This window comes from Octodon degus, unplaced genomic scaffold (assembly GCF_000260255.1).
Source record: "Octodon degus isolate 3935 unplaced genomic scaffold, OctDeg1.0 scaffold00016, whole genome shotgun sequence".
In the NCBI taxonomy this organism is placed as follows: Eukaryota; Metazoa; Chordata; class Mammalia; order Rodentia; family Octodontidae; genus Octodon; species Octodon degus.
In genome coordinates this window covers 14,759,582-14,773,356 of record NW_004524592.1, presented here as the reverse complement: position 1 = coordinate 14,773,356, position 13,775 = coordinate 14,759,582, and the positions used below count along the sequence as shown (strand labels likewise).

Sequence of the window (13,775 nt, the reverse complement as noted above, 5' to 3'; positions counted from 1 at the left end):
TTTCTCAATTTGTTTAAGAGAAAAGCAGTAGACACATATATGCTAAAATTGTAAGTTTCTTTTAGAATGGGGATTAAATTCAAAGATGTTTTGTTACCTGCACATTTTTGTTACCTGTGTCTTACATGCTTTTATGAATAAAAGTTAACATTATTTTAACAATTTCTAGAATTATAGACTAAATTCTTCGTATGATCAGACCAGAAATATCTTTTATTAACATGAAGGAAAACTGTCTTATGGCTACAATTGAATTTTCATATCACAACATACTTTCTCTTATCTCACTTTCTTTTCTTTGTGGTACTGGGGTGCATACCCAGGGGCACTCTACTCCAGAGTTAACATCTCCAGACTTTGCATTTCTTATCTTGTTTGATTGATTGATTGATGGGATCAAACTCAGGACCTTGTGCTTGCCAGACAGGTGTTTATGCTGCTGAGCTCTCTCCCTGGGTAATTTTTTATCTTGAGACAGCATCTCATTAAGTTGCCCAAGCTGGGTTCAAACATGTGATCCTCATGTTTCAGCCTTCAGAGTAGGTGAAATTACAGAAATAAACCACCACACCTGGCTTTTATTTCATATTTTTATGTTTCTTATGTGTATCATGAAATTGATGAGCCTTGTTCAGTGCAAATGTCAACAGAAAGTTTTTGGACTAATGAGAGTTAAACATAATGTGTTTTCTAATCACCAAGACTGTTGGTATATATTGTTTTTTGTTTTTGTTTTTGTTTTTTTGCGGAACTGAGAATTGAAATCAGACCCTTGCGCCTGCCAAGCACTTATTCCACTGAGCCATCTCCCAACCCCTGGTATATATTGTTTTAAAAGAGAGAAATGCAAAAACTGTCTGGTGAATGAAAAGTTCTAGCTATAGCTCATCCACTAGATGATAAGTTGTAGTGACCTGCTTTTGTTGAGAAAATGCCTGGGAATGTAGTTCCTGGTTCTTCAAAAAGACATGACACGAATACTAATATTGTTCATATGGTAGGCATCTTATTTATATGCCCTTTTAAATTATGGTAAAGTGTTCCATATATGGTTAAAGTTATATTTTGTCTTATTTGCACTTTGTTGTTTACTGCTTTTTCCTTTATTTTAGGCCTGCAAAAATTCAATCTGCCTTGATTTATCTACTAATTGTTTGCATGGAAGATTAACAGGAAACAAAGTGGTGAACTGGGACATTAAGGTAAGTTGTGATAAATGATGGGGTTGTCCGATTTAAGTGAGTTTAATTATCATTTTAAAGATTTTTATCTTTTAAGCACCACCAGATTTATCTGAGTACAGTAATAATTATCAAAGTGTTACGCTGTTAAACAGTTTGAAACAAACCAGGTAATCAAAATAACTTCAAGGGTTGTATGACTGATTTGCTTAAAACTTAATTACCTTTGTAAGAGATAATCCTTAATAAGTCTCCATAAGAAAACTAGTATGTTTTAATTCAGTAGCCTACTTTTTAGGGGTCTTTTTTCCTTTTCTTTTGGTATTAGGAATCAAACTCAGAACCTTATGCCTACCAGGCAAGTTCTGTGTCACTGAATTTTATCCTCAGCCCCTTTTTAAGCGTTTAATTCCTAAATACTATGGCAGATTTTAATGTCTTAAGGTTCTCAGAGGCTTTATTGATTATCTCTTTCCTCCTGTATCATACACCTCATCGGTATAGTTTCTTCACATCATCTTCAAACAAACTCAAGTCTTTCCTCTCTGAAGTTAAAAATGAATTTCCTCCTCCTGTCCACAATGACCTTAGCTGTCATATTTTGTCTGCCTTCTGATAGGTGTCAATGATGTGTTGCATCTTAAACTTTGCTTCTATGGCATTTATTTCATGTATAATGCTGAATATTAATTACTTGCTTAATTCTCCAGTGGATTGTAAGGACTTTGTGAAGGAGGGGCCACTACTACATAGTACAAGGATATAGAGTAATGGTTGACTCTTTTTTAAATACAGCATTTCGTCAATATTTTATTTTGAGTAGAAATTATAACATATGAATACAACATTATGCAATTTATTAATTATTGTAACTGTCCTACTGACCTGTTTGGAAACTGTCTCATTACTATTTTTTTATCAATAAAATTAATTAAAACAAAAACAAAGTGAACATATTTGTTTTCTGGCTAAATAAAAAGTACCTTTTTATGGCAAAATGGGGAAAAAAAAGAAATTATAACGTAAGTAAAATAAAAAGAAATATAACCTGGGCACAGTGGCACATAGCTGTAATCCAAACACTCTGGGAGGCTGAGATAGGACAATTACAAGTTCAAGCCTGGCCTTGGGAACTTAGTGACTTAAGGAGACCCTGTTTCACCATTTACAAAAAAAAGGGGGGATTAAATGGCAGATGGTCCAGAAACTACCCCTGCTCCTCCACCTATAGAAGAGGAGAAAACAGAATCAAATTAGAAGATTGCTAACCTAGAACATTATATTAAACATCCTCTACAGAACAGATGGACAACTTGGTTTTTAAAAAAACGATAAAAGTAAAACATAACCAAGTAACCACATATAAGTTTCACATGATGAAACCGAGGCCAGAGAAATTAGTGATTTATAAAGATATATATATAGATAGATAGATATCTATATATATATAGATATATAGATATATAGATATTTTTTTTTTTTTGCCTTTTTGAGACAAGATCTTGCTATGCAATTCAGGCTGGCTTGAAACTCACTTTGTTTGTTTGTTTTTTTGGCAGAACTGGGGATTGAACTCAGGCCCTTGAGCTTGCCAGGGAAGCGCTTATTCCACTGAGCCATCTCCCCAGCCCCTTGAAACTCACTTTGTAGCATAGGCTGGTCTCTAATTTGCAATGGTCCTCCTGTCTCAGCCTCCCAAGTGCTAGGATTATAGGGATGCACTACCATGCCTGGCTGTATTTTGTTAACCTATCCAAAATATCCGCGCAGGTTGAATTATGGATGAAGCCAGCCTTCTCACCTTTATGTTAACCAGAAATAGAGGGGCCAGTCATATTTCTACTACCAGAACCATTGTTTTGTTTTTGTTATTATTGTGTGATAGGGTCTTGGTACATAGTTGAACCTGGCCTTGAGCTCACTAGATAGCCTAGGGTGACCTTGAACTTGTGGCAGTTCTGCTTCAGCCTGCCAAATTTTGTGATGCCTATCTCAAATGCATTTTTTAAATTCTCTTCTTCCTTATGTGTAGTTGCCTGGTGACAGGTTTGACAATTGTTAAAGTTGTATTAGAGTCTCCTTATGAAATTATGTTTGGATAGCCTCTTTAAAACCCCTAAATCCACATTAAAAGGTACAATAATAATGGTATGAAGTAGTCTCTCCCACACTCCTCCTTGAGTCTGATTTTTAAAGCATCTTCCCATAATAGGATTTCTTCACTTTAACCTATGCTATACATTATTTAAGGTTTATTAACAAATTGTAACTTAGTACATGCTATATAAATATTAGATGACACTATTGAGCTTTTGTGTTATAAGATGAAGACTTCGTGGCTTTGTTCTTAGGACATCATCAACTGCATAGGTGGATTGAATGTACTGTTTCCTTTGTTGGAGCAAATCAGCCACATGAGTAAAGAGCAGATTGCTGAAGGAAGGAGTGAAAGCACAGATCCTGAATTGGTTGCACCTGTGGAAAGAGATAGCATGGTGCCAACCTCCACAAAGGCATCAGGTATTAAGTTGGAATCAACAGAGGGCTGGGGAGGTAGCTCAGTGGCACAGTGACTGCCTGGCAAGTGCAAAGTCCTGAGTTCAATTTGCCATACCAGAAAAAAAGTTGGAATTAGCGTAGTCTTCATGAGGTATTTGACAATTAATTGAAAAATGAATTTAAATATTTTGCTATAATTAGGAATAAACTTAACCATTTGTAGGTGTAGCAGCTGTCCCTGATTTTACTAATATAAGTCAGGAAGTGTATACTACTATATTTTTTTTGTTTTTTGTTTCATTTTATGTATTTGGTACAGGGTTTCACTACGCAGCTCAGACTCATAGTGATCCTGTTTTCAGCCTCCCCAGCACTGGGATTATAGGCGTGTGCCACCTTGTCCAGACTCAGTCACTGGCTCAGTGCGCCATGGGGTTGGGGCCAGTCCAGCATGCAGGGCCTTGGTCCCTGTACTTGCCAAAGCAGGTGCTTAGTCCACTGAGCTATCTTGCCAGCCTCCCTTTGGTCAAAATATAAAGATATTAGTTTTATTCTTTTCTCTCTCTCTCTCTCTCTCTCTCTCTCTCTCTCTCTCTCTCTCTTTCTCTCTCTTTTTCTCTCTCTCTTTTTCTCTTTTCTTTTTGGTACTGGGACTCAAACTCAGGACCTTGCACTTGCCAGGCAGACATTGTGCCACTGAGCTGTCTCCCCAGCCCATTGTCTTTATTCTTAACTAACTTTATTCTCCTAATGGAAGAAGAACCAGATTGTTAAATTTGTAGCAGAGGAATAGTTATATGTGTATGTAAGTGTACGATGTACAATGGCAGCTTTTTCTGATTTAGTTGTACAAGAAAGCCTGAGAAGCACACTGAGCTAGACTTTTTCCTGTTACAGTATGTACTATGAAATAGAGTAAGTAATTGTAATATTGACATATTCCCATTTCAACAGAATCAAGACTAGAGAAAAATCTAGTGGCAACATTTATCTTGATTGTGAAACATCTTATTCAGAGACACCCAATCAACCAGGACAACCTCATTCATTCCCATGGAGTTGCAACTCTTGGCACCTTACTTCAGAAGGTGAGACACATTTAACGTTGTGTTAATACATTGATGATTTTAATTAGAAGTTGATGCTGGCATTCTTTTCTTCCTATTGAATAATATATTATTAAATATTACAATATTACAGATTATTACATTAATAGATATAAGTTGTTTTCCGGTAGCTGTAAAAATTTCTATGAAATCATGTTATATAAGAATTACTTATTTTAGGCCAAATGTGGTGGCACATACCTGTAATCCTTGTCCTTGAGAAGTTGAGGCAGGAGGATAGCCATGAGTTTGAAGGCTAACCTGGGCTACATAGTGAGTTTAAGGCCAGCCTGGACTACACATAGGACCATCTCAAAAAAAAAAAAAGGAAAAAATTACTTAATTTAAATAACACTGTATATTCTTTGAGATACCTATCCTTGTTCATTGGCTTTTATATTTGGAATGTTTGAGAGGCATAAGCCTAGTTTAGAAATACATTTTTAAAATATGTTCTAATGTTATATCAGAAAAACAAATGATTCAGTGGTTTATATTTTTCTACCCTGTTTTTATTTTTTTACATTTGTTAGGTGTTCTGAATATACAGTTTAATGACAGTCATTCCCCCTTCCTTTTGTTTTCAGGTACCAAGCACCTTAATGGATGTTAATGTATTGATGGCAGTTCAATTACTAATTGAGCAGATATCCTTAGAGAAAAATGTGCTGCTTCTGCAACAAATGTACCAGTATTTACTCTTTGACTTCCGTGTTTGGAATCGTGGAGATTTTCCCTTCCGAATTGGTGAGAGCAGGCTGTTGGATCAAATTTTATGATTATTTCAGAAATTTGCGAATATGTGACTTTATTTTAGTTACATCATTTAAACATGAACTTTCTGTTTTAGGTCATATACAGTATCTTTCAACAATCATTAAAGATAGTAGAAGAGTTTTCCGAAAGAAGTATGGTGTGCAGTTTCTCCTAGATACACTTAGGATTTATTATGGGTATGATGTCTTTCCTTCTTCTTGGTTTGCTGTAATGTTTCCTTCTGCTACTTGACTGGAACAGGTAGCTTTCTCTTTACTAGCAATTCCATTATCTTTTATCTACAAAGGAACTTAGTAGCATGAAAGTTAAAATGATAACAATGATCCATGTACATTAGGTTTGAATATTGGCTTCATAAATTATGTGGCTAGAGGCAGATTTCTTATATTCTCTGTGCTTGCATTTCTTAATCTGTGAAAAGGTTAAAAGCATGGCCTTCTGTGGTAGTTTTGAGAATTAATTGTGTTAAGTACATACAGCTGTGTCTGCTACCTCTTAAGTGTTGTATAAATCAAAGCTGTCTTAGTATTTTTAATTTTCATCATTGAAATTCTCAAAAAGATTTTTCTTAAAACAGTCAAATTTACCATGAATTCTAATAACTAATGGGTCTTTTCATTTTATTTATTTTTTATTTTTTGGCAGGACTGGGGATTGAACTCAGACCCTTGCACTTGCCAGGGAGTGCTTATTCTACTGAGCCATCTCCCTGGCCCCAATGGGTCTTTTTAAAGCTGTGAAATATTTTATATTAAAATAACAGAGTATTAAAATTTTAATTCCACTTTTGTGTTCTCTTTCAGGAGTGGTTGTAAACATAATGAGCTATCTCTAGACGATATTCAAACGATAAGAAGTTCTTTGTATGGACTAATTAAATATTTTCTGTGCAAAGGTGGAACTCATGAAGAGATACAAAGTATTATGGGTTACATAGCTGCTACAAATGAAGAAGAACAGGTATTATGCCTAAGATAAATCTGTTTTTTCCTTTTAACATTTAAGTTGTTGCATTATTATCTCATAAACTTACAAGTATGGCCGGGGAGATGGCTCAGTGGAATAAGCGCTTCCCTGGCAAGCACAAGGACCTGAGTTCAATCCCCGGTTCCGCAAAAAAAAAAAAATAAATAAATAAACCTACAAGTATGCTTAATTATTTTACTAATAAAATATATGATATAATATTACACAGTTAAGTAAAATTTACTGTCTCAAGTTTTAATAAATATGTAACATATAATTTAATATTATTTGTTGTAGTGGGGATCCAACCCAGGGATACTCTTACCTATGAGCTACATCACTACCCTTTTTTAATTTTAAGATATAGTGTCAGCCAGGCCTTGTTATACATACCTGTAATTATAGCACTCTGGGATGCTGAAACAGGAGAATTACAAATTTGAAGACCCTTTCTCAAAGAGAGACAGATAAAAAAAGGGGTAGAGATATAGTTCAATATGAAGGCCCTGGATCTAATCCACAGTACTAGAATGAATGTATGTATGTATGTATATATGTCACAGTTTCACTAAAGTGTCCAAACTGACCTGAACTTTTCAGTCCTCCTACCTCAGCCTCCAGAGTAGATAGGATTAAAGGGATGTGTCCCCCATGTCCAACAATTGAATTATTTAGTTATAAAATATAATTTGTGGGGGCCAGGGAGATGGCTCAGTGGAATAAGCGCTTCCCTGGCAAGCACAAGGGCCTGAGTTCAATCCCTGGTTCCGCAAAAAAAAAAAAACCAAACATAATTTGTGAAAATAGTTGTTGTATCTGGCAATTCTGAAGTTATTTTCCTGGCCCATTTGTTGTATGTTTACCTATTATCAGAGTTACACTGTAGATTTTTAGTATGACTTTTAATGTAGCGTAATTTCACAAAAATGTTGCATAAAGCAAAACTTAAATATGTATGTATTTTTATTTTTTATTAATTTTTTTGGCGGAACCAGGGATTGAACTCAGACCTTTGCATTTGCCAGGGAAGACCTTATTCTACTGAGCCATCTCCCCAGCCCCTATATGTATTTTTAATACCTTTACATGCATTATCTTTTATTTCTCAGAACTGTCCTTCAAGGCAACAGTTCTTAGTGTTGGTCCCTAATCAGCTTTAACCTGGAGCTTATTAGCAATATATGTACAGTATCTACTGATTTAACTAATGAAATAAGCACTCTAGGTAATTCTGTTATACATGTTAAAATTTGAGAACCTCTAATTAAAAAATCACACAACTGATCTACCTAAAACTAGAATCCAAGTATGCTTTCTGATATTTCTGTGCTGTTTTTGACATTTTAAAAAATTTATTTATTTATTTTATGTGTTTGGTACAGAGACCCACTATGCAGCTTAAACTCAGTGATACTTCTGTTTTCAGCCTCATCAGCGCTGAGATTGCAGGCATGCACCACCATGTGTCCTGGTGTCCATGGCCAGCTCAGTGTGCCCAGCAGTGGGGCCAGCATGGTATGTGGTACCAGGGATCTAACCCTGGTCCCTGGTCATGCCTAAGCAGGCACTTACTGCTGAGCTATCTCACCTGCCCTCTGTGTTCTTTTTATTTAATATTCTGACCACCACAAATTTGAGCAGCCTTAATTTACATTGACTAAAATATTTTCCCTCTATATATAATGTTCATTTGTGAACTCAGTAGTTGTAGAACCTCATAATTGGTATTTTACAGATGAGTTAACTGAGGTAATTTTCCTATAAGTTGAACAGCTTCAAAAACTTCTGATTACTGAGCATAATGGCACATGTCTGCAATCTTAGCTATTAGGGAGAACGAGGCAGTATGGCTTCGAAGTTTGAGGCCAACTTAAACAATTTAATGAGACTTTATTAAAAATAAGTATTAAAGGTTGGTAATATAGTTCAGGAATAGAGTGCTTGCCTGCCATGCTTGAGGCCTGTAGGTTTAATCCCCTATATCACAAAATACAGGTAAAGAAACAAAAAATAAAAATAAAGAGCAAATTTTCTCAATATTTAGAATGATGAATATTTTATCTTAAGATATCTGTACCTATGGTTCATGGCCAGTGATTTTTTTCTTGGTCAACTCAAAGAGTTATTTGTTAGGAGCCTGGTATATACATAGAGAATGTATTAAACCTTGTAGGTAATACAAAGATGAATACATTATCATTCTTTTATCCTAATGGAGGCAAGGGCCAATAAAAGAGATTCGTAAGTAAATGCAAAGCAGAAAGAGTATAATATCAAGAGAGATAAGAAGTTCTGAGAGGATTCTATAGGAACGTTTTACATGTTGAGCAGACCAGGAAAGGTGGATATGGTAGAGATATCTTTTCACATGCCAGGATGGGTAGGGAGGGATGGTTCTTATGGTGTTGGATATGGAAAAACGTATATGAAGTCAAAAGCATAGCAGAATGAGCAGGCAAGGGCAGGCTCAGAAGACATCAGATAATTCAGTAAAGCTAAGCATTGGCATATATAGGGTTTTTTGTTTGTTTGTTTGTTTGTTTGTTTGGCTGGCCTGAAGGTGGGTCTGGCTTGGCATGTGGTGCCAGGGATCAAACTGTGGTCCCCTACACCTGCCTAAGCTTGCTGTAGCAGGCACTTTAGACCGCTGAGCTATCTCACCAGTCTCTGTATGTAGGTTTTGGTCAAATAACTTTTGTGTGGTTTATGATTTTTATGTGCTTACATACATTAATGTAGCTCTATGTTTTTGTGTTAATTTTCAAAGCTCTTTGGAATTTTGGATGTGCTCTGTGTTCTCCTATGTACCAGCCCAACAAGAGGTCAGCTTTACTTACTGCTGTTTGAACCAGGAAATGCTGACATCCTTTATGCATTACTCTTAAATCAGAAGTACTCTGATAAACTACGGGAAGTTGTTTTCAAGGTACAAACATCTTATCATCTTTATATTTGGGATCATTTGTGGGTATATGAATTCACTTGCAATTCATCTTTTTTTTGTATCTATTTAAGTTTACTTTGACATTTATTTTTCATGTTAAACTAACTATAACTTGACAAATAATCTCTGGTGTATCCCCTGGATTGCACCATCCTCAATATAAAACATCTTGTGTCCTTTTTAACTAATGGTGGATATATGCGCCAATTCCGAACATTTTAACAGTTAATAATAGGTGACGTGCTGGGTGTGGTGACACATGCCTATGATCTCAGCACTCAGGAGGCTGAAGCAGGAGGATGGCTTCAAGTTCAAAGCCATCTGGACTACTTGGCAAGATTCTGTCTCAAAAAAAAAAAAGAATAGCTGATCTACATGGCACCCACTAACTGTCAGACAGCATAAGCACTTTAAATGTAGTACCTTCCTTAATCCCTAACAAATTTTGTCAAGGGGATATTGCTGTTACTCCCATTTGCAGATGAAAAACTGAAGCCTAAAGCCAAAGAAGTTAGTGACTTATCAAAAGACGTAGAACAGCCAGGCATGGTGGTGCACGCCTGTAGTCCCAGCACTCTGGAGGCTGAGGTAGAAGGATCCCCATGGGTTCAAGGCCAATTTTGGCTACATAATGAGTTCAAGGCCAAATTATATGGCAAGACCCTGTCTCAAAGAAAAAAGAGAAGGTGGGGAGATAGCTAGCAGGCCTAAGTGCCTGTCTCACAAGCACAAGGTTCTGAGTTCAGTCCCCCCTACCATATGGCATGCCGGCCCCAGAACCGGGCATGGTGGCACACACCTGTAATCCCAGCACTGGGGAGGCTGAGACAGGAGGATCACTATGAGTCTGAATTACATAGCAAGATTCTGTATTAAATAAATAGATTTTTTTTTTTTTTTTTTGCGGAACCAGGGATTGAACTCAGGCCCTTGCACTTGCCAGGAAGTGCTTATTCCACTGAGCCATCTCCCTGGCTCCTAAATAAATAGATTTTTTTTTAAAAAAAAAGAAATAAAACATATATTACTAAGTTATCCAAAGTGTCCAAGACTATGAACTTTGGCCAAAGCCACACAACTCACCTTTTTATTAACTAAAATTAAAGGAGTCATTTATATTTCTAAAACCAAATGCACTTTTTTAATTATTATTCTGTTTATTATGCCTTTTTGCCTGTAAACATTTGTTTGTTCTGATATTCTTAACATTGTAAAGACTCGTTATGGAATAATGTTTGGATTCCTCATATTGGAAATCCCTAAACCTTATGGAATAAAGATGCAATAAGAATATTCTGAAATGGCCTTTTTTGAGTGTTGATTATAGTGACTTCTAAAGCTGTTCTAAGAGCCTCTGTCCTTAAAAGAGTTCCATATGGCAATTCAGTGTTATTTCTTAAATTGATCTTAAAAGAATTGTTTATGGTATTCTGCCAAGATTACCCTTCAGTGTATGATTATAGTACCTCTCTTATAAAATGTTGATCTCATCTCAAAAGCATCAGGCTACTAATTCGATCCCTTTTAGCATATGAATTGGATGGCTTCACAAATCCTTCTTTGTTCTTGAAAATTATTTTGATAAATATAGAAATAACCATGTGTGATGTCACGTTCCAGTAATATCAGCATTTGGAAGGCTGAGGCCAGAAGGATCGTTGCAAGTTCAAGGGCAGCCTGGGCTACATAGTGAGTTCAAGCCTGTCTTGAATTCCATAGTGAGACTGTCTCACAGAAACAAAACAATAGTTACAGAAATGAATTACATGCCAGGCTTGGTGGCCCACACCTATAGTCTCCCAGCACTAGAGTGACTGAGGCAGGAGAATTGCTACAAGTTCAAGGCCAGCCTGGGCTACAAAGTGAGTACAAAGCAAGTTGAATTGCATAGTGAGACCCTCTCTCAAAAAGACCAGTAATGAATTAACAGTATGAGATTGATCCAGAGTTTGTTTTGACACAGCTTGCTCCTCCTGCAAGCTATATATTTTCATTTCTTTTTTATTTGCTATATTTAAACCAAAGCTTTAAACATTAGTTATTCAACTACACATGAATTTTACTGCAGTGTTTTGTTTTTCTTAAAGGGCCCACAGGTTTATTTCTGGCTCTAGACCCCCTACTCATTCTGTTACAGGGTAACTTTCTATCTCCTTTTCTACCTTTCATACCAAATAAGGAATTTTTGTTCTCACTTCTAAACCTTATAGTTCTAATTCTTTACTGATATAAGTTTAAGATTTCTAGTTGGCTGCAGTATTAGTGTGGTGCATATGCACACACACACATACATAACACTGTGAAGCCAGTCATGGACTGAAATATGAATCAAAATAAACCTCTGCTGTCTTAAATGGTGAGCGTTGGGTATTGTATCCCAGCACAAAGTGACTATTTTAGTTATTTTTCACTCGTTGCTGAGGGAAAGGGTTTGTGTAGATTTCAGTCCATACTCAGCTAGTTCCAAGACAGAGTGGCACATGGAAATGGGAAACAGTTTGTGGTGGTGGAAAACAGCAAAAGCAACAACAGCAGAGAGGGAGGAGCCAGTGCAATCTATTTGTAAATCCATTTTAGTGATAGTATAATATAGTACTCCCAACTAGTGGTCTTCTTTATACCAAAGAGTAAAATATTATTCTAAAAATGAATTTAAATTTTTCATTCAGTAGTAGCTTAAATGACAAAACTGTTTAGTTCTTTATATTGAGAATGATATATTGTTATGATCAGGTTATGGAACAGATGTTGAAATGCACAAATGTTTATGAACGTAGTAAACAACGTATTCGACTCAGAGAAGTTGGCTACTCAGGATTGGGACTCCTCCTTAATGAAGCATCCATTAACACCTCTCTCATTAAAAACCTTACCAATCAGATCATATATACAGGTATGCATAACGCTAATGATACTAATAAATTTAAGAAATGTTTATTCCTGGCTGGAAGAATATTTTTACGCTACTTTCTCAGGTTGCTTTTTAAATTAGCTGTTATTTGATTCAGCAAGATCAGTCTTAGGTACTATGTACTTTTGTTGCTTTGTGTCTCCTGGGAATAGCACATTTTCTCTTACTCAATAAATGTTTATTGACTGATTAAGTTAACAATTGATAACACAAGCAAAAAAAGAATGCTATTGGTAATATGAACAAAAGATGCTTTTTCCTTTCTTTTTCCTCTTAACTTTGACTTTATTTTTTGTTTGTCCATGTTTGCAGTACAAAATGTTTTACGGTCTTTGTGGGGACTGATACATGTACATGACATAGGTTCATTACTTTTTTATCCCCCATCCCAGGAAAAATGAAAACTAATTTCAGATACATTTTCTTAAAAGCTTTAATATTTTTAATAAAAAAATTTGGTACTTGCTACAAACTAGAGTTTATGCCAAAGGCCAGGTATATTGGGCACAATTTTTTTTTTAAATCTTTAGTGGTTCACAATCTCATTAGTAAAACACAACAGGTAAGATACATATGTAGTAGATAGTAGTATTAGAGGCATGTAAGATGGACATTTTTTTCAGGCAGTCTAGGGAAAACAGCAGTTGTGTTGGATTGGGTATGAAACATTGTAAACTTTTCCTTCTCCTTTTTTCTCTCTTTGGTAAAATTTGACCATACCTGTAATTCTTATATGAAAATGAAATAATCATTTCAGTATTTGTTAATATCTAACAATATTCATTTTCTATCTTTACCTATGTATGAATCTGAATTTTAATCTTTTGGTTTTTTTCCACCATAGACCCTGTTATTAATTTCAAAGATCTGTTATCTGTGTTATATATCTCTCACAGGACATATATAAATGTCAGAGTGGTTCTCTGCAGAAAGGTTAGTAAACCCTTAAAATATATTTTAACAATATCTCCATCATATTGTCAATAACTTTCATTGAATATTTTGTAGAAATAAAAGTTTTGATTTAACTTATTTTATAAATAAAATTATTTGTACAAAAATAATTTCCTTTTAAGAGTAAATTTACACTGGGTATGATGGTGTACACCTGTAATCCCAGACTGAGGCAGAATAGGCAGGCTGACACAGGAGAACATGTTAAAACAGGAACACTAAATCTTCTGGAGGAAAATGTAATGTAAATAGAAATCTTAAAAGACAGGGGTAGGTAGAGAGTTCATGAACAAAATCCAAACTGCATGTGAAATACTTCAAAGTATCAACAACTTGGAACTCATCTTTTTGAAAAGTTTCTGCACTTCAACACAAATCTCTAAGAGTAAAAAGAAAACCCACAAATTATACCTGACTGTCCCTCTGACAAAGGCCTT

At 35.5% G+C, this 13,775-nt stretch overlaps 1 protein-coding gene across 1 annotated transcript in view; it reads left to right on the top strand.

Moving 5' to 3' along the window:
- Nbeal1 (neurobeachin like 1) overlaps nt 1–13,775 on the top strand; it is a 194,157-nt gene that overhangs the window by 98,030 nt on the left and 82,352 nt on the right. Inside the window, exons 17-25 of the mRNA XM_023710161.1 lie at nt 1,113–1,202; nt 3,533–3,701; nt 4,635–4,768; nt 5,374–5,533; nt 5,637–5,739; nt 6,367–6,523; nt 9,297–9,455; nt 12,207–12,366; nt 13,229–13,321. Of these exons, the coding sequence (XP_023565929.1) occupies nt 1,113–1,202; nt 3,533–3,701; nt 4,635–4,768; nt 5,374–5,533; nt 5,637–5,739; nt 6,367–6,523; nt 9,297–9,455; nt 12,207–12,366; nt 13,229–13,321 (1,225 nt within the window). The remainder of the gene's footprint in view (nt 1–1,112; nt 1,203–3,532; nt 3,702–4,634; nt 4,769–5,373; nt 5,534–5,636; nt 5,740–6,366; nt 6,524–9,296; nt 9,456–12,206; nt 12,367–13,228; nt 13,322–13,775) is intronic.